Here is a 22,939-nt window from a genome sequence, read left to right as displayed (position 1 = left end):
TTACAATTCAAATTAAAGTATCACCACACGCTATTGATCCCAAGCAAAGCTCAGATTTCTAAAAAAAAAAATTTGCATAAAACTACACATATAAAATACTTACTTAAACAACTACAGCATCTTGAAAGATAGCAATTGAGAAATACAAGTACCTGTTGTCCCCACGGGCAGGATCCTTGGGTTTAGTATCACTATCATAAACAAAACGCTCTTGGGAGATGTCTATGATGTTGTCTGTAGTTTCATTTCCCAAGATAGTGATAACAGGATAACCCATCTGTAGTGTCCACTGATCCATTACCTCTTGGATATTTACAGATTTTCCAACCCTTTTTAAAGCCTTGGAAAAAAAAGAAAAGTTTCAATACACTGAAGCAGTAACAATATGTAAAACCTTTTTTTTTTTTTTGTCCCAGGATCAAAACTGTTTTTGGAGGGTAAAATAACCATCACACATGTATGCAGATACACACACACACACACACACTTACACTCAACACACAGACACTACATAATTGAACTTAAGGCTCTGTGTATCTTTAAAATAAATGTTGAGTAATCTTAACAGAGAGGAAAGTGACAGTCAGAAAGTCATGTTTTTCACATCATTCAAGTACTTCTGCTGAAAAAGAAGAAATAACCTGCTTTACAAGATTTTAACAAGAGCCACAGAAATACGGGGTAGCTATTCTTAACCAGCTAAGGTTAAAAAAGACACAATGTTAGTTCATCTAGGCACTTATAATAAGGCATATTTGAAGGGCCTTAATTTCTAAAAATATAGGGCTTCTCTGTTCTGAAAATCAAAATGACTAGTTATTTGAAAATACTGTCCCTTATATCCAAAGTGAGGCTATGTATACCAAGATATCCCCTGCTGCTTCATAAACTGCACCTGTTAGAACACATGGAGGATTAATGTGTTCATATTTGATTCCATATGTCAATAAAAATGCTGTTTTACAAGTGGATTTTCGTCTGAAACACAAAGAGATACTACAGCATCATGGGAGATGAGACTGCATATGAGGAGAAAGAGGCATCATTTGTTCTGCAGCGACAGACATGCTCCTAGCTGTCGAACAGCCCAAGATCACAGACTGAGCAATCTCTGATGAATACAAGCAGAAGATGTCTTCAGAACTGAAGCTGCAGTTGCACTGCCCTAGGAACAAAGGGGCTGGCAACAAATGCATTTACAACTGAGGCAAAGAGAATTATTAGCTGCAACAGTAGATATGAGCATACAGTATAGCTACAGTGGTTATGGACCAGAATACAGTCTTATTTCTGTTCCACTTCATTAGCTGCAGATTCTGCTGTTCTTTCGAGGCAACATTCATTCCTCTGACCTCCCATGGCCCAGAACTGTCCCAGAGGCTTTAACAGAGGCTGGAAAGAAAGTTTTCTTGTGGTGACATTCAGCTACAGATTAAGACACAGATTTAAAAGCCTGACTGTATGTTACTTGTCTCAACTCTCATTAGCAGTCAGTACAGACATAGGACTTGGTTCAGTTGCCCACATGTACGTGAATAATGACATTTGACCTTTACCAGCCACTCAGAAGAGCAAAAATTTCCCCATATATCTGATGCTAAATTGGTTAGACACACATGAATGTCTTAAACATCCTACTGCACCTAATCTGGCACTAGTTGCCTGTATTTGAACAATTATCTCAAGTCTCTAGTCAACAGTCAGTGGTTCAGGCTTATTATAAAATAATCATGTAGTGGCTAGCCAACTGAATTTCTCTCTAAGCTCTGCTGACTATATTGACTAGATTTCTGGAACTCCAGTTGTTCCTGTTCACTAGTGTCAAATGACATGACCTGAAATACTCAACGCATTCTTTCAGAACCACTGTATCTACAACAGACGTGCTTCTCAGGTGGCAGCTGGAAGCCAGGTAGGATAAATTAAGGTAAAAGCTGTTAAAAGTCTGTGAATCAGCAACTGAAGACTCAGTGAGAAGAACAGGATCTTGGACATCTTGTTTACATGTATATACCTGCTTGTCTAGATGTCTTGACCTCCAGCTACATCCTAGTTTTGGTGTCAGTAGTTAAAACTAGATTGTCATGTTTTGTATGGCTTGAACTGGTACCTGTGCCAAAACTCTCTGACTGTACTCCACACTGTCCTCCACTCAGTCTATTTCTGGGGAAGACTCAGACTAGCTCAGACTAGTCCCATAGGGGAGAAATTCAGGGACACTTTGCTCATCTTACAAATGATGAGCCATTGTGGAGCACTAGACCAGGTTCTAGAACTCAAGCCAAGCCTGGATATATAAGTCTCTACAGCATGCCAAATATTACAGTAAATAGTTCTCTGTTTACATCATACTTTGAAGCTTTAATATTTTTGTCCTTCGCAAAAATCTTAACTCCAGACAAAATCACAGACACATGTGATGGAAATGCCAAAGCTCAGCACTTTCACGTATTTCATATATTCTAACATAACAAAGAATAGAAATGCTGCAGATCTCATATTTTTAATATGGTTTCCTAGTTTAACTCAAATGAAATTTCTTTGCATCAGTTTTGATATTTGCTCTGTGGTTTGAAGATCTCAGTATGCACTATTCACTCCTGATCTCACCAAGAAAAACACCACAGCAAATTCCTATTTCTCCCTCAGTGCAATAGAGTAAAGCATTTTACCTTTGACAATGTGTTCCAGAGATCATTTCTGGCTGCATTGCCATACTTGTGAATGGTTAAATAGTCCTACAAAAATAAAATAAAAATAAAAATCAGTATTAAAATACATAGGCCAAACAACTAGAGCTGTGCAACACTGCTATTAGGAGTTAAATCACATCAATGTTTGCATTTGTTAGAAATCTAGAAATACACAATATGTTTATCCTAAGGGAATAAATAAACAGTTTCTTAAGCTACTTTGCAATGCAAAAATTGTTGCTAAAAATTAAATGCTCTTCCTTTTCTGTGTAAGTCATTTTATAAGCTAAATATCTTTAATATATATAATATAAAGCTAAATATCTTCAAAATATATATTTAGAATACATGTCTAATCTTGGGAAAGGTTCCTAGGTAATTTTCAGCAATGAAAGGAGAAGCTGCTAAAACACAGTTCCAGTTGCTATTTTAGCTGGTCATTCTGCTTTGTCTAGTGTCAAAAATTTGTGCACTTGAATGACAGTTGGATTCATTACAGAAGATTTAACTGAGCAATAGTCCATCTGAACTCCAAACTCTTATCTAGGGAGATCCTGGCCCCCCAGTGTCAAAACACATAATGCTGGCAACTAGGGCTGCAACAGGTTATCACAAAGGCTCTCCACAACAGGGAGCAGTGGAGGACATATGACAGGAATCCAACTCCATGCTTGTGCACAGGAACTTACACATGTGTTTTCAAGCCACCTGTGGCTCAGAGTCTGAGGAGGTTCTAAACTGAATGCTTTCACTTATTCCACCACAGTTTCAATAGCTGAAGGTCCATTCTTCTCCCATAACACCAAGAAAGATAATTCTCAATAAGCTTCCATCATCTTACAATAACTTCCAAAATTAATAGTTTAAGCATACTACCAGCTTGGGTCTAGGTCTTTCACACATAAAATACTTGCTTTTTAAAATGACTTCTGGAGAGACAACGCTGTTGTTTCTCACTATCCCATGCCCCTTGATAACAGTTCATTCAGTTACAAAAGTGAAATTCAGCAGTGATTATTTTAAAATATATATTTCAAGCATTTGATTGGGAGAATTAAGTGAAAAACACAGATCAGAGGTTGTACATCAACTGGTTCTCCTACAATTGAATTTCTACCATCTTCACTTTACACAATGGTAGAAGACAAACCCTAATTTACTGCACAATGATAAAACTAGGACAAATTTGCTGACTGTGTTATCTGTGCTTTGTGTGAAGTAAGATACTTTGGGAATAATTAGTATTTGGAAAGCAAATTTTCTGATACACAAATTGTAGCACCTGTGACAGATTTAGCTTTTGTCAGCCAACTTACAGTGAAAAAAACAACAACTCCCATTTAATCACAGACTAAGAAGGCTAAATGAGAACACTGACTCTTTAAATGCAGTGCTGAGTCTTAACAATGTCATGAGACTAACTCAAAAAAAGACAATATTATACAGGCTGCCCCTATAGCACACTGTATTTCCATTTTGTCTAAAAATATGGAATCATTTAAGGCACAGTGAAACATTCAATAGCTTCCAAGGCTAAAGAAGCTGAATTGCAAAATTAGAAAGCTAAAATGGGAATAAAGAAAAGTGGGACAAGGTAAATAAATAACAACAGATATACAATCCACATTTTAAGCAATACTAGAAAATGCTGCATATATTGGTCCTTCTGAGAGATGCTGTTAGAATCATTAAAGAGCAAAAGAAAATGGGTGGAATACTTGAGGACTTCATCCAGGCAATAATCCTGTTTACCACTCTACCATTAGACATTATATTTGACTTCTACATTTTGTGTTCAGAAAGACTGCAGAGTTTAAATGCTTCTGCCTTTTCTTTAGGGTTTGGTTTTGTTCGGTTTTTTCCTCCCAACACATGGATTGGGAGGTACAAATGTGGCTTGTCACTCAGTTAAAAATTTATTATCCTCTAATCTAACATGTTTACCTCTCAATAAAAACAGAAGCAGTCCTAACTTTTACCATGAAATAAGAATACACAATAAGAAACACAATGTCTTGGTATGATCCTTGTACCATACAGCCTAATCATCAATTTTGTCATTATTTCATGAAAGTTGCATCAAGAGCATAAACACAACATAAAACTAGGAGTGTTATCAAACATACACACAAAAAGCAGTCCTAAGTGACAGTGTGTATCAACATAGGCTTTCAGTAGTAAACCGACATTGCAATCTCAAATCTGAGAGTGCTTTCCAAAGGCACAAGAGCAAAAGGCTTCTGAACCAGGTCTCATCAAATATCCTCTTATTCCTAGCCTCATATATATTTTTTTCAATAATAACCAGTAGCAAACACCTGGAAACAGTATAGAACAAGAAAAGCATACAGTGATACCTCCCACAACTGCTCTTCCATCACCCAGCACTTCACAGCACCAGAAATCCTAAGCAGATTAGTATCCTTGCATTTAATAGTTATCTTCTGTGAATTCGGCTGGTTGCTTTCTGAACAAATCAGCATTTGCAACACCTTATGAAAAAGCATTTCTCACTTCAGTGATCTGTTGTGTGATACCTGTTCCAAATACCTGCCTGTCTGCTGGTTTCATCTGTTGCTTCCTACTTCTAGCATTAGAAGATACAGTGCATTACTGTTCCCCATTTCACTCTCCCCAGGCCACTCGTGTTTTTACAGATCTTTATGGAATGTGTACAGCCTTTATATTGAGAACTCTGCAGACCCAACCACTCCCAGCTCTGCTGCAAAGTTATACTGCCACCCCAGCTGCTGACTCCAAAGGTAGTTTGGATAGCTTCTCACCCTGCCTGAACTTTCATTACCAGATGATGAGCCTCACTTCCTCTTCCATTGACAGGCATTCAGCTTAAAAAGGAAAAGACATATCAGCATCAAATACATATCAAGAAGTATTAAAATAGGAGCCAAAGATCTATACATACCCTACTTGTCTATTCTAAGGATGGAACAAGCAGGAATAGAATCCATTTTTCCTCTGCGGATGCATATCTAAGTCTTAAGCAGCTTGCAGAGGGGCAGAATACATGCTCCCATTCACTGTAATTCTCCAGGGCTGGAGTATTAGCCACCCCTTTGCCTGTACATTTAGTAGTAAAACCAAAGCAAACAGAACAGAGATGCAAGCCACAGAACAGAAAAGGAGGATGACACTGAAAACACAGCTGTCTGAATCTAAGCTGTGCTCAGCACAGCTCCAAAGGAGGCAAAGTGACTTAAAGCCACTTATTCATAAACACATATGCCCAAAACCATCTGGCTGCAAGGCTGCTTCCCATCATAAACTTGCAAGTCTATCACTGACAAAAGCTGTTCCATTGACTGGAGTATGCTGGAGCATGAAGATATGCATTAGCCACCTCCCTGTCAGCTATAGCCCTACAGTGTATGTGAGCACAAAAGATGGCAGGCAAATCTCTTTAACAACTCAAGACTCAAGAGTGCTCTTCTACAACTCTTCCATTCTCCTTCACTGTAATGCTGCCTCTAAAGTTTTTCATTGTCATGAAGAAAGTAGGAAGAGTTCACGGACCCTAGGGCACTGTCACACAACATGAAAATTAATCAAAAACACACAACCAAAAGTAAATAGTTGGGTTTACATTTTCAGCACGCATCCTCTTGTAATAGTCTTCCTAATATTTTCACTTTAAAAACATAAAGCCACTCTTTGCCAAAAAGAATAATGGAATGTGATCCATTCACATCTATCAATAAAAAATTAATCAGACAATGCAGTTTTCTAACATGTTTTAGCAAGTCTTAACATTAAGGAAATAAATAAATAAGCAACTAAGTATCCTGACTCTGTGATACCATGAAAACAAAGTCCATTTATTGCACAACCAAAAGATAAGATCCGTCCAAAAATCCCAACAGATTTAGACTACAGTATAATGTGTTATCAAACAATAATCCTAATCCCCCCCCCAAAAAATAATTAAAAGGCTCAATGCTTTTGAAATTATTTCTTGTAAACTGGAGAAGGTAGATTGAACAGTAGTAGGAACAGTGAAAAATGCTAAAAGATTTTGAAAGATGGTTTCAGTAATGCTGTACTGATTAAGCTTTCAGACCTTTTATTGTATTAGATATTTTTAAGAAAAGGAGATTATTTAAAAGGGAAACGTGTTTCATTTCTTTGCAATATTGCCTATTAACAAAGCCTCTTGGTTACAAAATAAATGAACTACCCCACTATCCAAACATGATAATGCTCACAACTAACAAAAGGTAGTTGTGATAACGAACAAAAAGTTAATACCAAAAAGTTAAGCAAGTGTAAAGGAGGACTAAGTCTCCCTCCAAACATGTGCCTTACTTTCAGGGGAGATTTTACACCTATAAACAGAAACCAAAATATCAGACCTAGGACTAAATTCCTTTCTCAGTTAATCTGTATGAAGCTGACTGCTCAGCTGAAGGAACAGCTCCAGACTTACATGAGTGATGCTGAGATCTGAAACAGATTGAGAAACTTCATTTTTCTCCTAAAGAAAACTGGAAAATTCCAGTATATGAGGGAGGGAAATGTAGCAAACTATTTTCATCTCCAATTCTTGTGGCTATTTTTCTCTTTTCCCAAGGCTCAGGTAAAGCAGACCTGCCTCTACCTCTCTTTTTTGTATTTCATTCCTACTCCTCAGTACACATCCTCCTCCCTTTGGCCTACAATATGTTCTTGTTCAGTGCTTTTATACATGACTGCTGTATATAACTGAAGATTTAACGCTACAAATAAAAACCTTTACTTCAGGTAGAAGTCAGTCTCTAAGGCTTCAGGTATCAAATCCAGTGTGTTTGTTTTCCTAGAAATTTATATACCTAATCTTAAGCCAACAGATGCTGAGTCTGACTGTAACAGGACCCTTTTTCCTCCCTTCCTTCACACTGCTAAAATCAAATCTGCTATCATACATTATCTTAACATTGTCTAACACTCAAATAAAAAAGTTTGGGCCAGGGTCAGAGTAGTGCACATGGCCGCAAAGATGAGTGACAAACAAGAGGGAGTGAGAACCAGTGGTAAAGGACTACCACCAAGCTACAAAACTCTGAAGATTACCATAAGAGAGGAAGACTACTGAATAGGAAAGTTAAAATAGCCAACTACATTTGCAGTATTTTTCAGCTTTACAAGAGACTAATCCTGATGAAACAGCCACAAGGAAGAGAAGTGATCACCCTCCCGGCTGGGCAGTCAGCCAAGCAACAAAGGAGTAGGTAAATTCACCTTACTGGTCATGGTCAACACTGTGTAAGGCAAATTAGTTGGGGGTTAACTCTATTTGTGTCAAGAATTAATTTGTACAGTAGTCAAGCTGCAGAGGTACCTCCAAACTGAAAGAACAGCTGTTATCAGACCAGTTGTCAAAGCACTACTGCAATGCTAGCTAAATAAAAAAACTGGAAAACAGGTTTTTCCTGCACAAGTAAGCCAAACAACTGCTTCACATTCAACGTCATCTTACTAGAAGTGCCCAAAACTACTTTCAGGCAGTCTAGTAAGAAACTGCCAACATACAGAATATACTAGAGTCATAGAATATATTTTCATCATAGCTTCCACCAGAGGATCAAAAATGTTGATTTTCTTCCTATACTTTAATCTATAAAGGCATTAAAATGTTCTTCCTACAAAAACTAAAGTTACTCAAAAGCCAAGAATTTAACTAACTAAAAAAACACTTCAAAATAACAAAAAGGCACCATCAAAAGTATATTGAAATAGCAAGCATATAAGGAATATAAGGTAATGCCTGCAGATAGCAGGCCTGACTATGTAGATAGCCCTTACCTAGTATTAAAATTATCACATCTGTAACAGTCACAGCATCAAATGCATTCCTGTATCTGCCTTGAGCATCACAGTTTGATGATACTTTAGTGGTACAGCCAGACTAAGCAGGTTCCACAATCTTTGCTGTTCCTTGGACTCATGCCCCTGTTTCTGATGCTGCTTTGCAGATTAGAACCCCGAAATGGCCTATATAGGAGTGAATCTAGCATTCCCCACTAAGGACACCCTTCCTTCCTTGATCAAGTTTACCAAGGAGGACTCCAAACTCCACTGGAATAAATGAAGTGGTGTTGGGTGGCCATGCGTGGAGGAGAACAAGCAGCTGGAGGCAACATTGAGGAAATCAGAACAGTGGTTTCCTAAGCCAGTGGCCTCTCCAAGTATGTGCCAAGTATTATGAAAGAGACTGGACAGAAAGACACATAGTGGTGATTTCAGAATATAGCTAAGAGAAAGATTATCAGTGTATCTCATTTAAGAGGAACAAAATTTCATTTTGAAGTGTATTTCTCTAAAAGTAATGCTCAAATGTTCTTTTCAAATGTTTAAGTAACAGTTGGTAGTGTCATTTCTCATCAATAAGCTAATTTTTATAGTGAATTAGTTAACCTGCATTAGAAATCATGTGTGGATGCTGCATTCAAAACTGAAGTAGACTAAACTCAGAAACTTAATAAAAACACTAAAATCATAAATCAAAGAAATCAAAGAAAGGAAATAACATTTAACTTCAGTTTTTAAAGTGTCCACATGGGGCTACCATGAGGCTCAACTAATCCAATTATAATTCCCACCTTCTGCAGCTTTGAATGAACTTTTGTATCACCCTGTTTAAAATGTCTACTACCAGGAGTGTCCTAGCTAGCTTCTAGTTCAAACTCACAAATAGGTAAAAAGAAGCTTAAAAAAAGCCCAAAAGGTGTGCAACATACTCCAAAGTCATCACACAAAAATTCACTTCAGCTGTGTTTTGCCTTCTCTTTGGGTCACTATTTCAGGGAACACATAAAATCCTAGGGAAGAAACTCAGTGGAATCCTATGACTGTACATCAGCTGAAATTCCAGCCCTTAATTTCCAAAAGGTGCATTTAGACTTTTTTCACGTACAACAGTGATATAATGCTGACAAACCAGCAGCAACTGGAAAATATCCAGTCAACATGTAATATCTACAATTAAATCATTATGTCTAAACAGCAAGCTATAACTACTAATCAGAAAGAGTGAAACTGGAACCACACATGGAAATAAATCTTAATTCTCTCTGGAGCCAACAATGCTGAATGGGCCACATAATTACAGCATTTTACTTTGTCCTTTTTCCTTTGTAATTCATGATACTCCCATTGATGCTAACAATAATCAGATCAGCAGAACTGACATTTCTGGCATTATAAGGGCCAATGGGAGTTTTAGCATTGATTTTGTGGGAGAAAAATTAGGGCAATGTTGAGAATATCTCATCCATGATATTAGAAGTGTAACATTCATTTAGAGGATCCAGACAGGACCTGTGCCCTGTTATATGCAGGCTGAGATACAGAAGAAGCCAGTAAAAGAAAGCAGTCAAGAGCCATCATTAAGTCAATGGGATTACTTTCTTTGCTCTACCCACTGCTGGTTGATAAGAAACCAGTATTATAAATTAGAAATAAGCCAACTAAAATCAACATGGCCCTTCATTTTCATTCCAACACAAGAAGAAAAATTTCAAGTGACTGTAAAGAATTCAATTTTTCAATTAATAATCTTCTGTAGTGCAACTCTATGAACCCAATGTAAATGGGGCATCTAAAACTGAATAAAAATCTGTATTCCAGCAAATTTCCAGCTACTTTAAAATATGTCCTGCTTTGCTGAGAATCCTTGATAAAATATGAGAAATATTAAATTGAGAGGTTTATTACCCTTGTAAAATCCAACTTCACCTTTTAGCTATGAATATGAAGAGGAGAGCAGTTCAATTTTGAAACACAGCAGCAGCAGTTGCAGTGTGGTGGCAAAGCAGTTTGTAAGTGAAGTCTAACAGACTTCTGGAACAGTTAGAAGGATTGCAAAGGTAGTGCATGGTAGAGTCTGATGGTATCTGCTGTGCAGTGAGAAACCTGCTAGTATATGAAGCTTGGCTTTAAAGAAAAATGTATTTGATGTGTTATTTGGTAGCAGTACTAAAATACTGAGCTAAGGACAAATCCTACAGAAATAAAGCACTCTCTGAAATCGAACTGCATGCATTTGACTGAATTTGTACTTTCATTTAATTCTGTCTTGTCTGGTAGTATAATACCCTTTAACCTAAAACCACACATTGCTCAAAAATTATATTCTTAATGCACACAAAAAAAAAAAAGATGGAAAGTTTTCCAGAGATATTTAGATGGCACCTGCTAATTGTGATATGTTGGCTGCTCATTCCTCTGCATTAATCTGAACTATGCCCAAGAATTGCTAACCAGGCAAAAAATCTCTGCTGTACTTTTCTGTAACAATTTTCTCTATATAAACACCAGACTTGGAAAGAAGTTATTGCTACTTGTTATGAAAAGGTGTCCATAAACCAATCAAGAAAACTTACTGCAAGCCTGTCACCATGTCTAGATCATAAGGACCTGCAACACTCTCACATTAACAGTGAATAACAGATTGAGAAGCAATGAGCAAATGTTTCTCATTTTGCAAAACACCTTTACACAATTCAGTACCGAGAGCTGCACCTTTTTTTTTCCAAAATGAGGACACCTTAAAAATCATTAGCCCTTACATCTGGAGATATGTGTGTCAAGCTAGCCACAGTAACTTAGCTTTAAATGCATGTAGGGGAAGGAAAAGGAAGAGGAAGGGGAAGAGAAAAAGGGAGTAGGAAGAGAAGAAAGAGATGATAAAAAAAGAGGAAAAAGTTTTCACAACAGCATGTTTTGTCCAGCATAGATTCAGGATATTTTTTTTCTGAATGTCCTCCACTAGACTGAAGTAGATTGATCTATTTATTTAATTTCCAATATATATAACGTGTTAACTAGGAGTTCAATCCTGCTGTATTTGTTCTGAAAATATCCCCACTGACTTCTAAAGAGCTAATGGAAATTCTGATTGCATAAGAGCAGCAAAATCACGCACAAAATTATTCCCTTCCAGTGCCCTGTAAAATCCACTGAGCTGCCTCGTAACAACAGAGGTAAGGTTGTCACTGAGCTGCTATCAGGAAAACAGTGTAATTCTATTCCAAAAGAAAACATATTTGTAAATAGCTGCTGAGCCTGCTGACATTATCTGGAAATTCTTACCTATCACTCTTTCTCTTAATAATTCCTATAATAAAAATGAGAGAAAAAACAGTCACAACTGAATTTCATATGCAACAAAAAGAAGCTCACTGAAGGCACACCAAGTGAATAGCTATGCAGTATCTGTAACATGACTGACTCTAACATTGCCATAAAGGGCAATGCTGTTTCAAGAAAACAAACTTGGTTTATACACAGTGTGTATACTGATTTTTTTTCTTTTTGTAAAAGCTTTATCAGCACAGCAAATTAACATTTCATCCTAGCTGAAGAACACCATGACTTCCTCCTAATGAAGGCAATACCATCCATAACCTTGCTCTGAACCCAGGAACTAGGGACACTGCTGGCTTTTGAGGTTCAGCAGCAGCTACCCTCACCACATTTTATGTTCCTTGCTGCGACCTCCAATGTAGGCAAAGTGTAACTGTGTGAACTGAAATCCTGTCTTCAAAGAGTCCATCTTAGATTGAATTCTTCTCCAAAATTTTAGTCAACACCAGAAAGTACTGAAAAATACCACTTTTTTTTTTTTTTTTTTTTTTTTTTGTTAATCAGTGTGTCCTTCCATTAGCTGTCCCCATGCACTGGAGCACAGCTCTAAAGGTCAGAAGGAAAATGATATTGTTTCAGGAAAATGCTTTTTCCTAGCACTGGTCACTTTTAGATATCCCAGCAGCAATAGAGACCCTCTCTCTCCCTGCACCGACAGCTCACAGCTGCTTATACTCAAAGGGAGACTCAGGCCCTGAAGCAGAAAGCAAAGAGCCCATGTCTCCCTTCTCCTGGCAACCCCCAACAACTGTGGAAGAAAACTGTCTGATCCAAATGCTCCAGGAATATAAAGCAGAGCAGAAAGATGGAAAGGAGATAATATAACCTAACAGGAATATTCTGCTAATGCACCATTTCAGGAAGAAGCTCCCTTTGCAGAGCACCAACGTTACATGGGGCAAAAATCCACCAGCACACATGACGTGTGGCTGCTAAAATTGTGGGTGCATTATGTTCAGCCTTGCCAATGTTCTGCTTTCAAAAAGGTAACAGTTAAACTGTAGAACTGTAGATAAACCAAATACCCTCACTGTGTCTGTAGATCAGCTTGTTGCACACCAGTACAGCACTGTGGTCTCATTTGTAGCAGAGCTGGACTCTGACTGATCCTGATGTGACATCTGTTCTGAATATCTGAAGTGGTTTATAATACTAAATATTTTAACAGAATATCTTCTTGGGTTTCAAAATAGATATCCAAATTTCATGGCTCTTTTTCATTTTACTCACATTGGTCCAACTTCTCTTCAGATGTACAGGCACTCCATTCTCATTCATCTCTTTAAAGAAATATTGGTTGAATGATCAACATTTTCTGGAGGCTCACCTTGGTGTTTTCACAGGCAGAGCAGCTGCCACACAGCTGACAATGATGGCAGTGGAAGCTGTGCTTTGAGCACATAAACTCTTCTGACCCCGAAGTGCTAAGACTTGGGAGTTTTGCATACTTCACACCTATGTAAATTTTAACTTCAATTTCTCTGTGCCTAGATCTCCACCCTAGCACCATGCCTTTCTTCCCTATGAGGTTTCTGTCCTCTGCATTAACTGTTGGTGATGCACCCTGACACCACACTGGATGACATTTAAGAAAATTGAATGTAGCAATTAGGAACTGGGCTACAAAGCAAATGAGAAGTATATGAAACTACTGAACAAAAGAACAATTCAGTTAGCATGGTCCACCTTGTGAACTGAATCAGACATTGTCTTATGTAGAAAACACTGGGTACTTGCATAATTAAAAAAAGTGATAAAGGTGCACACACAGGAAAAAATAAAAAAAGAATGGAAAAATAAAATTAACTTTAGCATTTCTCAAAAACTTTACATTTAAATTATGCAACTTCAAACACAACTTTCCTTTAAGCATTAGCATTTTGCTACACACAGTATACTCAAATACTCTTGGAGTTAGAGGAAGAATTTCCATTTTTGGAGTGATACCCAAGTCTGGCCCTTACTATGCTATAAGTCTTTAATATTTTGAAAGGAAAAAAAATATTGTGACACGAAAACTTATGGAAGTTTCTTATGCAAGAAACAGACCTACTGTCTTTACTGACCTGTGTAAGTCAAAGTCTATAGGAATTCAGTTCATAAGGCTGAATTCATTTAACAAATGTAAACTAAAATCCAGAGTGATGTAAATTAGAAGCAAAAGAAATGCTGAGGGGGCAAAAAAGGTGAAAGATGCTACCAATCTCATATGACATGCACTGTAGAAAAAGTGATGTCAGCTCCTATGAGATTTCCTATGATTTCTAAAGTCCTGTCTTTAACATGCTCAAGTTCTCCAGCTGACAATTCTCAGATAAAGGGATTGGTAAGAACTACCTTAGACAGTTAATTGCCAGAACATCTATGGTGATACTTTGATGTTCGCTAAGGTCATACACTCTGCTTTTCTAAACCAGAGGAGGTGGGTGCAGAATCAGCTGAAAAGTACTTTACTCAACATCTAGTAAATGCACCAGCTACAACACCAGAGGTACTGTAGATGTAAAGATGCTCCTCCTGGGTGGCAAAAGTTACATCCTTTGACTGAGCAAAAGAAGACTCCAGGTAGTTCCATGTGCACTGTTGATCTGCAGGTAGCATCGCAGTTTACTGCTTCACTGACCTTGATCCTAAGATGCCTGATTTTTTGTCTTTGCAGATTTTTTATGTTTTTACAGAAAACTCTTGAAAAGAAGTCTCTAATGATGTCTCATTAAAGATAGCAAACAACTAACTGTAATTAATTGGTAATAAAGATATAATAAATAGGTATTATTTGGGTACACTGTTTAATACACTATGTAAAAAATAGATTATCATATAATACCATGGAAATAGATGAAAATATTCCATGCATTACTATTTCGTGCACATGGTAGGTGTCTAAAAAACAGGAAAAAGCAGTGTGGATGAAAGGAACTTTAAACAGCCAGCAAGATGATACTAGGAAGCGACTGAAATCTGAACCTTGCTGTATTTAATAGCCTGAACACCACACTTCCCCAGACAGCTCCTGTGAAAGGCCAACTAATTTGTTTCAATACAGTGGCCATTCTACAGCACCAAAAGAGACAGTGTCTATCCAAAGCACTGTATGAAAATCCCTCCAAATGTACAATGTGAAGCCTAAAAAGTAGTTAATTTATCACAGAAGCAGAGATTCCTACGGTAACTAATTCAAACTGCTGATGATGCACTAAATCAGAGTGAATGATGAACACATACATAGCAGCAAGTGAAGTTCAAAAGAATACAGATCTATGTGATCAATGAGCTGTCACACAGCAAATGAAATGCAGTGTTGACAAACGTACAGTAATAGAGATGAAGCTCCAAAATAATCAAACCAAATACAAGAAAATAAACCAGTGCAGAAATATCTCATTACAGCACTGGAGGTGCCTTTTAAAACACATCTACCAAACATTCAAATCACTGGTACTTCTCTCTCTATTTAATTTGAAAAAAATAAAAACCAAGCACTGATTACTTGAAGAGATGCATTGTCGTAACGCAGTAAAATCTTCCAAAAATGCAATCCAGTGACACCAGACATGTAAGAAACCTTTTGTTTCAGGCACAGAGTTGGAACAACAGCCTACAGAAGAAAATCTCACACAGACCTAGTATCGTATTGCAGGTTACCACCCTGAGTGATGACTGAAAGACAAAGTCAACTTACGGCTTCTACCTCTATCAATTTGTGCAGATCAGAAACATAATCAGAGCAAGTGGTGCTGACCAAGCCTCGTCATATTCTAACTACCTTCTTACCTGATTAATAGCTTTTTGACTGAAAACATCATTTTGTAAGAAGAGTACTGGCATTCAGTGATGTGCACGTCTTGAATTTTCCTGGAGCATAAGAAACTGCACATCATGAAAGATGCCAGAACTTTTAAAAATACATAAATCACCTGCTGTGAGAAGGGAGGATTTATTAGACATTTTCTACAAAAATAATAGCTGTAACTTTCTCATATGCAAGTGTTACCAGCTGTGGCTACTACTGTCATTATTCAATTATTCATTCCAGCCAATAGAAATATATTCTCTTTTGCTTTTGCCTACAGAGTGCTACAGTAAGAATTTTCTGTCTGTAACTAAATCTTCTGTTTGAAATGCCATATAATTCAAGACATCACATCTTTGAAGGGCTTTTCAAAAATCCTACCTTCACTAGTCTTTTGGATGCAGCTTTATTGTATAATCAAATGCCCTTTCAAGTATATTTACCATCATAGGAACAGTCCAGTTATTTTTGACAGATATGAATCTCTACAAAGACATTTACACTGTAAAAATAAGCACTTCTACCAGAGTTTTACTTTCTTGCAGACTCCTTAACAGAACAGTTTGCTAAACTGTTACAGATCACATGCACATTTGTACATTTCCATCAGATCATCTTTATTGGTAAAAAATATCCACCAAAGAACCTCATTCTCCTCCATCAACTTTTCTCTTCTTTTTAATGCAATTGATTGTTTTCTTTGACAAATAAGGGATTTTTCACCCCCAGCCTGTCTCCACCGGCTATTTAAAAAGCCCACATGCCAAGTGAGTAAGAAAAAACAAGCAATTAACAAATAAGGTAGCAATCATCTTTGCTTCTTGTTCTAAACCTTATTTTTTCCTCTCCCTAACCCAAAGTTAAGTTACACCTTGTCTGTTGTAGTGTCTCCTATATTAAAGCTCTAATTCTTTAGCTCTTAATAAGACGATGAATCATGCCTTGATTTGGATGAAACCACAAACAAATCAAACACAAATAAACAACTACTCATTTTTGTTTATGCTACTTTAATAAGACCTCAGAATTACTCTTTTTTATCATCTGTTAAACACTTAAGGACATAGCTAATACATTAAAAAGAATTGAAATAATACTGGAAATATAATAGAGTGGAGAGGTAACAATAGAGAAGGTTCCTGGTGTGTGTGGAAGTTAACTTCCAGACACAGTTGCTGAGCAAGACAACTAAAAAAGCAGCCCTGCAGAAGCTCTAGTTTGTGAACAAAGACTGGTGGGTGACATGAAGATTGGAAGGCATCTTGGGCTCAGCAATTATGAAATGACAGAGTTCCAGTTTTCAATTCCTGGAGAAATTAGGAGAGGGGTCAGCAGAACTGCTACCTCGGCCTGTTTATGACACTCTTTGAGAGAGCCCCTTGGCTTTTTGCCAGAAGAGCAAAGGAGTCCAGAAATGCTGAACATATTTAAGAAATCCTAAAGGTGCTGGAGCTGGCCATCCCCACATGCTGAAAGACAAGCCAGTGGGGAAGACCATCAGCCTGGCTGCACAGAGAGCTTTGTCTGGAGCTCAGATAACAAAAACAAGTTTATCACCTTTGGAAGAAGGGGCAAGCAACTCAGGAGGACTACAACGGCATTGTGAGGTTCTGCAGGCAGAAAACCTGAAGAGTCAAAGCCAAAGTAGAACTTTATCTAGACACTGCTGTAAAACACATTAAAAATATGTTTCTATAAATACATTAGCAACAGAAGAAGGGCTGAGAATCTCCATTCTTGGCAGAACATGGGGAACAGCATTGTGACAAAGAATGAGGAAAAGGCTGAGGTACTTAATGCCTTCTTAGTCTCAGTCTTTCATAGTAAGACCAATTGTTCTTTGGGTACCCAGCCCCCTGAGCTGGACAACAGAAACAGAGAGCAGAACTAAAGCACCAAACATCTGAGAGAAAATGGTTGGCAGTCTTTTACACCACTTAGATACACAGAAGTCTATTGGAAAGGACAGGATCCATCCAAGGGTCCTGAGGGAGCTGGCAGCAGCGTCCACCAAGTCACTTTCCATCATTTACCAGTAGTTCTGGCTCACTGGGTAAGTCCTAGACAACCAGAGGTGGCCAATGCGACACCCATTTACAAGAAGGGCTGGAAGGATGTTCTGAGGAATGACAGGCCTGTCAGCCTGACCTCAGTGCCAGGGAAGGTCATGGAGCAGATTGTCTTGAGTGCCATCACACGGCAGATGCAAGACAACCAGGCATCAGGCCCAGCCAGCATGCTTTAAGAAAGGTCCTGTTTGACCTACCTGACCCCCTTCTGTGACCTGCTTTGTGGATGAGGGAAAGGCCGTGGATTTTGTCTACATAAACTTACTAAAGCTTTTGACACCATTTCCACAGCATTCTCCTGGAAAAACTGGCTATGGAGGTCTTTTAGAACTCAGTTACTCAGCAAGCCATTAGAATGACACAGGAGGAATGAACCATCAAGTGCATTTTCAGAATATTTGTTATCTGAAGAGATTTATAAATAGTAGTAGTATTCAATTTTGCTATTCTACAGAAATGACATTTAGTTGAATATTAGAATTCCATGTTAAAAGAGGATTCAAGGCAACATAATTCAAAAACCCAAGTGATGGTACCAAGCTAAAGAGCTAAAATGCCTAAACTCGTGCATGACAGAAAGGGTAGATTTGTCCTCCAGTTTCCCTTGTCATTAGCAAAGCTATGGCCCCCCAAATATTCAGTGCAGGAACAGTATTTTATTAGATTTGCAAAATGCAAAAAATTAAATGATTGACAGATATTTCCAACTGTATAATTTGTAGCTTATGAAAAACTTATGAACTTTATGTTTTATTTTGTTCAGCTTGAAAACATACACATGGAAAATCTCTATCTGGATTTCAAACTGGTTTTAGTTAAAATCATCATCTTCCTAGTGAACTGATGCCAAGACTTGTACTAGTCAGATTTTCAGTTAGATTTTTCATAGACTTTCATGAGCAAACAGAACGGTTTCTATTCAGAGCCAAACCAGTGAGAAGCAGAAATAATAGGAAACCATTCAAATCAAAAACCAAAGCTCCATTACAACTTTATGGTAATTATGATTAATCCCTGCATAGCTATTCTTTGATCTGAGCTTTTTTCTCAGTCTATTTCAAGACAACTTGCACACTGTTATTTCGCAGGCAAACATAGAAAAACAGGATTTAAGATGTACACAAACTTTTCTTTTCTAAAACCCTGAGTGACATACTCCACTGGGAAAAAGTGCTACTGAAATCCTCTATGAATGGATCTGTCCAAACAGAAGTTTCTGGCTGGAATATGGAGTTTGCTAGACTAAGGACAGAAGTCTTACTGTTTTAAATTACATGATGGTTTTACTCTTGATATACACAAGATTTTATGAAGGAAACTTCTGATTTAAAGAATTCTCATCTGGATGAGAAATTTATCTAATTGATCTGACTTGGTGTTACAACTAAGCAAATGATCAAGCTGGTCCCATGAATAAGTTATGCTACAAACCCTGATTGTACTGTAAATTCTCCAAAAAGCTGCATTTCCTCAGCAAGTTTCCTTTCATTGCCTTTGCACAGAAAATACTGCTCTGACATGACCAATGCATTCATTTAATTTTTGGTTTATATTTTATCTTCCAATTTATTTTGGTTAGAGGTAGAATTATTCTGTTAAAAAATGACCTGATCCTAGACGTAGTTTATTTAAATTTCAAAATGAAAAGCTTACTAAGAACAGATAAGATTGATTACTCCTTCCAACTTAGCATAATTGTATTTCAGGTGAACATCAATTTACTTTAAAGGACACTTCTAAGTAGCAGGCTGTATCATACATAATTCATCAATCACAGCTGCCTGTAACATGATTTACTCAAGCAGATTTCAATGGAATAGAGGGAATTGCATTGTTTTTTATGCTTTGGCTTGTTTGTTTTTAAATAGTTTACGAAACACTCCTTTGTCCTGAATTATTGCTGAAAGGAGTTCATCCTTGGTAATCAGCATGTTGAATTTCTTTCTCTTTCCATAGAAATGTTACCTCTTCAAATTTCTTTTAAAAGACAGAGTGAGTTTTCAAAACATCATTAAGGCAGAGAGCACTCCATGCTTATTGAAGGTAAAAATAAAGCTCAAGGATTTTGCTATGGAGGAAAGCATGGCAAAATATTTATCTGAAAAGCATTATTCATTTTAGGGCTGTTTATTTTCCATCTGGCTTATATTGTTATTATTTGTTAGACCAGCAGTGAAACGCAGGTGAAGAGAAGTAGTTACTTCCTCAGCTAGTCCTTCACATATTTGTCATATGGATAAAGTGGCTTTTATGTGGCACTCTACACAAAACTGTATGCCAGTTGAAGTACAATCACTTCATACATCAAGAAATATAGGTGAAACTGCATCTTCAATCAAATTCAGTTTCAGGGACATGGTGGTACTTCAGATGGTCCTAAGGTAAAGAAACATTTCCAGAAATTGATGCAAATATAGCTTCAAAAGAAAAAAGAGGGAGCAAGAGAAACTGCTAGAAATACACATCTACACAAAGATGGAAATGCCTTTACTTACTTGTAAGCCCATTTGAAACACTGAGTGACCCATAAAGCTAGCCAACATTCGAATCAGAGCTGCACCCTATGGGAAATAATAGAGAAACGAAGTTACCGGTTTTGAATTCCAATATAACACAATAAATACACTCAGAAGCAGGCATTTCCACCCAACACTAATATGCCTGAAACCTGTAACTTATACAATCTTTATTTCTGCTAGAATGAAAGAGAGAGAGAGAGAGAGCAGATAATGCAAATGCTTACTAGGAAAAGTGAGGAGGCAAAGTCATAATAAGTGTTAATAAGTGATAATAAGTGCTAATATCCTGCCCCATATGTTGAATAAGATGCAGGTCAAACAACAGGCTCTCCCTACTGCTGGAGCATGCATGTGTCAGTTCCACAGGTGACTGAGGTGACTGACCCCAACCCTTCTATGCACTCAACAGAAAGGCCCAGTTTTAATTGAGAGCAAAGAAATAGTGTCAACTGCAAATTCTACCTCAGTGATTATTCACAATACTTTTGTCTCCATTACACTATTGTACATCAGGATTCAGTGATGCTACTTCCCTTTGTAACACCTTCAAGATCTGGGGACTAAAAGCAAATAATTTCCATTAGAATTTTATAAGATGTGGATATATATATTTGACCTATTAATAGTCAGGTTATTTTCCAGACGATCGTGCAAAGAGGTAAGTACTTGTATAGCACTCTTTCTCTACTTATAGCAGTTCTTAGCCTCTTCCTCTTCAGGCAAAGCATAGAGATCTAAAAGACAAGTGATTCTAAATCCCAGTACTTACTGCAAGAAGCAGACAGATACTTGCAAGAGCAGCTTTTTTTAAGCATCCTTTTAAGCATCTTCTCACACACTCTCAGAAACACAGTTGCCGTGTATTTTCCCTTTGCCCAAGTGCTCTATTTCAAGCAGAAATAACTTTGCAGATGTGACCATTTGGCTATAATATCTGATGTGACCATTTAGCTATAATATCCCACTTTACAATATAATTTCAAGACAGTCTTCCAATCCCAATATTTAAATGTTTTACTTAGTACTGATCACCATACAAGAGGGAGGACACTTGTGATTGCAAATCCATTAATTAAAGGCTTGAAGAAAACATGATGCTAGAACTCAACCACCTCATCTGGAGATGAAGGTCCATAAATTAGGTTAGCACTCAATCAGACAATAATAAAGAAAGAGGGAACATTACACAGATTCAAAAATTTACAGATTCTAAAGCCAAAAGACTTATATAACATTTGTTCTGCATTAGTTTAGTAATTTAGGCAAAAAACCCTATGGTTTCTCTTTCCATTTTAGAAAATTCAAGATCAGAATAATGTTTCAGAGTACTATCTAATGTGTCACAACTAATGTTTACTCTCACAGTGAAACTACACACCTTTTTACTAATTGGAAGATATCTAGTTTCATTTACTTGAATTTATCTAGCTTCAGCTTTCAAAACAAGGCTCTATGTCTATTCCTGCTAAATTAAAGTTCAGGATAGTTTGGAAATTTAACTTTTGTCCAATTTTTAGATCATTTTACACACGTTCCACTTATTTTTTTATACAGTGACTATTTTTAAGCACTGAATGGATCTGTAATAAGCAACGCTTGAAATAATGACATAAATCAAAAGTATTTTTGTAAATTATTACTAAGTTGTAAGAAAACACAAGTCCTTCATATAGGCAGCAAAACCAAACACTATATAGGTTGCAGAGTAACTGAGCTGCTTTTAGGAATTGAATAGTGAATAAACCAAAACACAATTTTTGCATTATTAACACTAGGGTATGTTGTTATGGTGGTATATAATCTTACTGGAAGACAAATCATGTCTGGAACACATTGCAGAATAGGAAGTAACACCTTTCAAAACAGATTATTACCTGTGCAGACAATACCATAGGTCAGGAAACATAATTGCCCTTATATTACTAGAGAAACAGATTGAGTGAAGTTCTCAGAGACATTTAAGTAGATAAACAGTAGATAAATCTGTTTAAGCAGATAAACAGAAGATTTTTTTTTAATCTCATAAATAGGTAAATCCTACTTATTCTGTAAGTAACTTGGTCAGGGCAATCCAAAACATCTGTAGCAGAAACAAAAAACCCATAAAACATATCAGAGAAAATGACATTTTTCCATTCATCACACATCTTTTTTCCTACTCCCTATTTAGTATTCCAGGATGCCCTGGTTTCTTCCTCATAGTTAAACTTCACATAGTAACGAAAGACATATATAAGCACCTTGACTCTATTGACTTCTGTAAAAAGTAAGCAAGCTAATAGAGTCTTTTTTTCTATCCAAAGACCAAGAACTATAATGTACATGCAAAGAAATTACAGAATTCCCCTCACAGGTAACATTTAGACACATGTTGGATAGCTGGTCATATTATACAGCAGACAAAACAGCAAGCAAAAACTGAATGGAGAGTCAAGGCACAAAGACAGGACTATTCTCTCAAGATAGATCTCTTTTCACAGCTACTTTAGAAGTACTACCTACCAATTAATTACCTTCAGGAAACTCAGAATCCCTACTTAGAGTTTGCAGAACAATAGGCTTGTCACAATTCTGTCATCTTCCCCACTCAGGGAAAGCAAATGCTTTCTTTACTTGTTTCAGGAAGGGAATGGATTCAAAAAAGCAAGAGAACCTTAAGAGGAGGAAAAGTGTCTTCGAGAGATGGGAGAAGAAACAAGAGCAAAAAGAAAAAAGCCCTTGGTGTGG

The 22,939-nt window shown here is 37.1% G+C and overlaps 1 protein-coding gene across 1 annotated transcript in view; it reads right to left on the bottom strand.

The window, feature by feature from the left end:
- The window catches only part of TRHDE (thyrotropin releasing hormone degrading enzyme), a 205,088-nt gene that overhangs the window by 71,174 nt on the left and 110,975 nt on the right, over positions 1-22,939 (bottom strand). The window contains exons 7-9 of the mRNA XM_036400346.2: positions 20,189-20,254; positions 2,673-2,738; positions 153-340 (exon numbers count right to left, since the gene is read on the bottom strand). Coding sequence (XP_036256239.1) covers positions 153-340; positions 2,673-2,738; positions 20,189-20,254 — 320 coding nt within the window. The remainder of the gene's footprint in view (positions 1-152; positions 341-2,672; positions 2,739-20,188; positions 20,255-22,939) is intronic.

The sequence above is a fragment of the Molothrus ater genome, chromosome 5, assembly GCF_012460135.2.
Source record: "Molothrus ater isolate BHLD 08-10-18 breed brown headed cowbird chromosome 5, BPBGC_Mater_1.1, whole genome shotgun sequence".
Lineage (NCBI taxonomy): Eukaryota > Metazoa > Chordata > Aves > Passeriformes > Icteridae > Molothrus > Molothrus ater.
The sequence above is the reverse complement of the archived record's forward strand: the minus strand, read 5'-3'. Positions and strand labels throughout refer to the sequence as shown.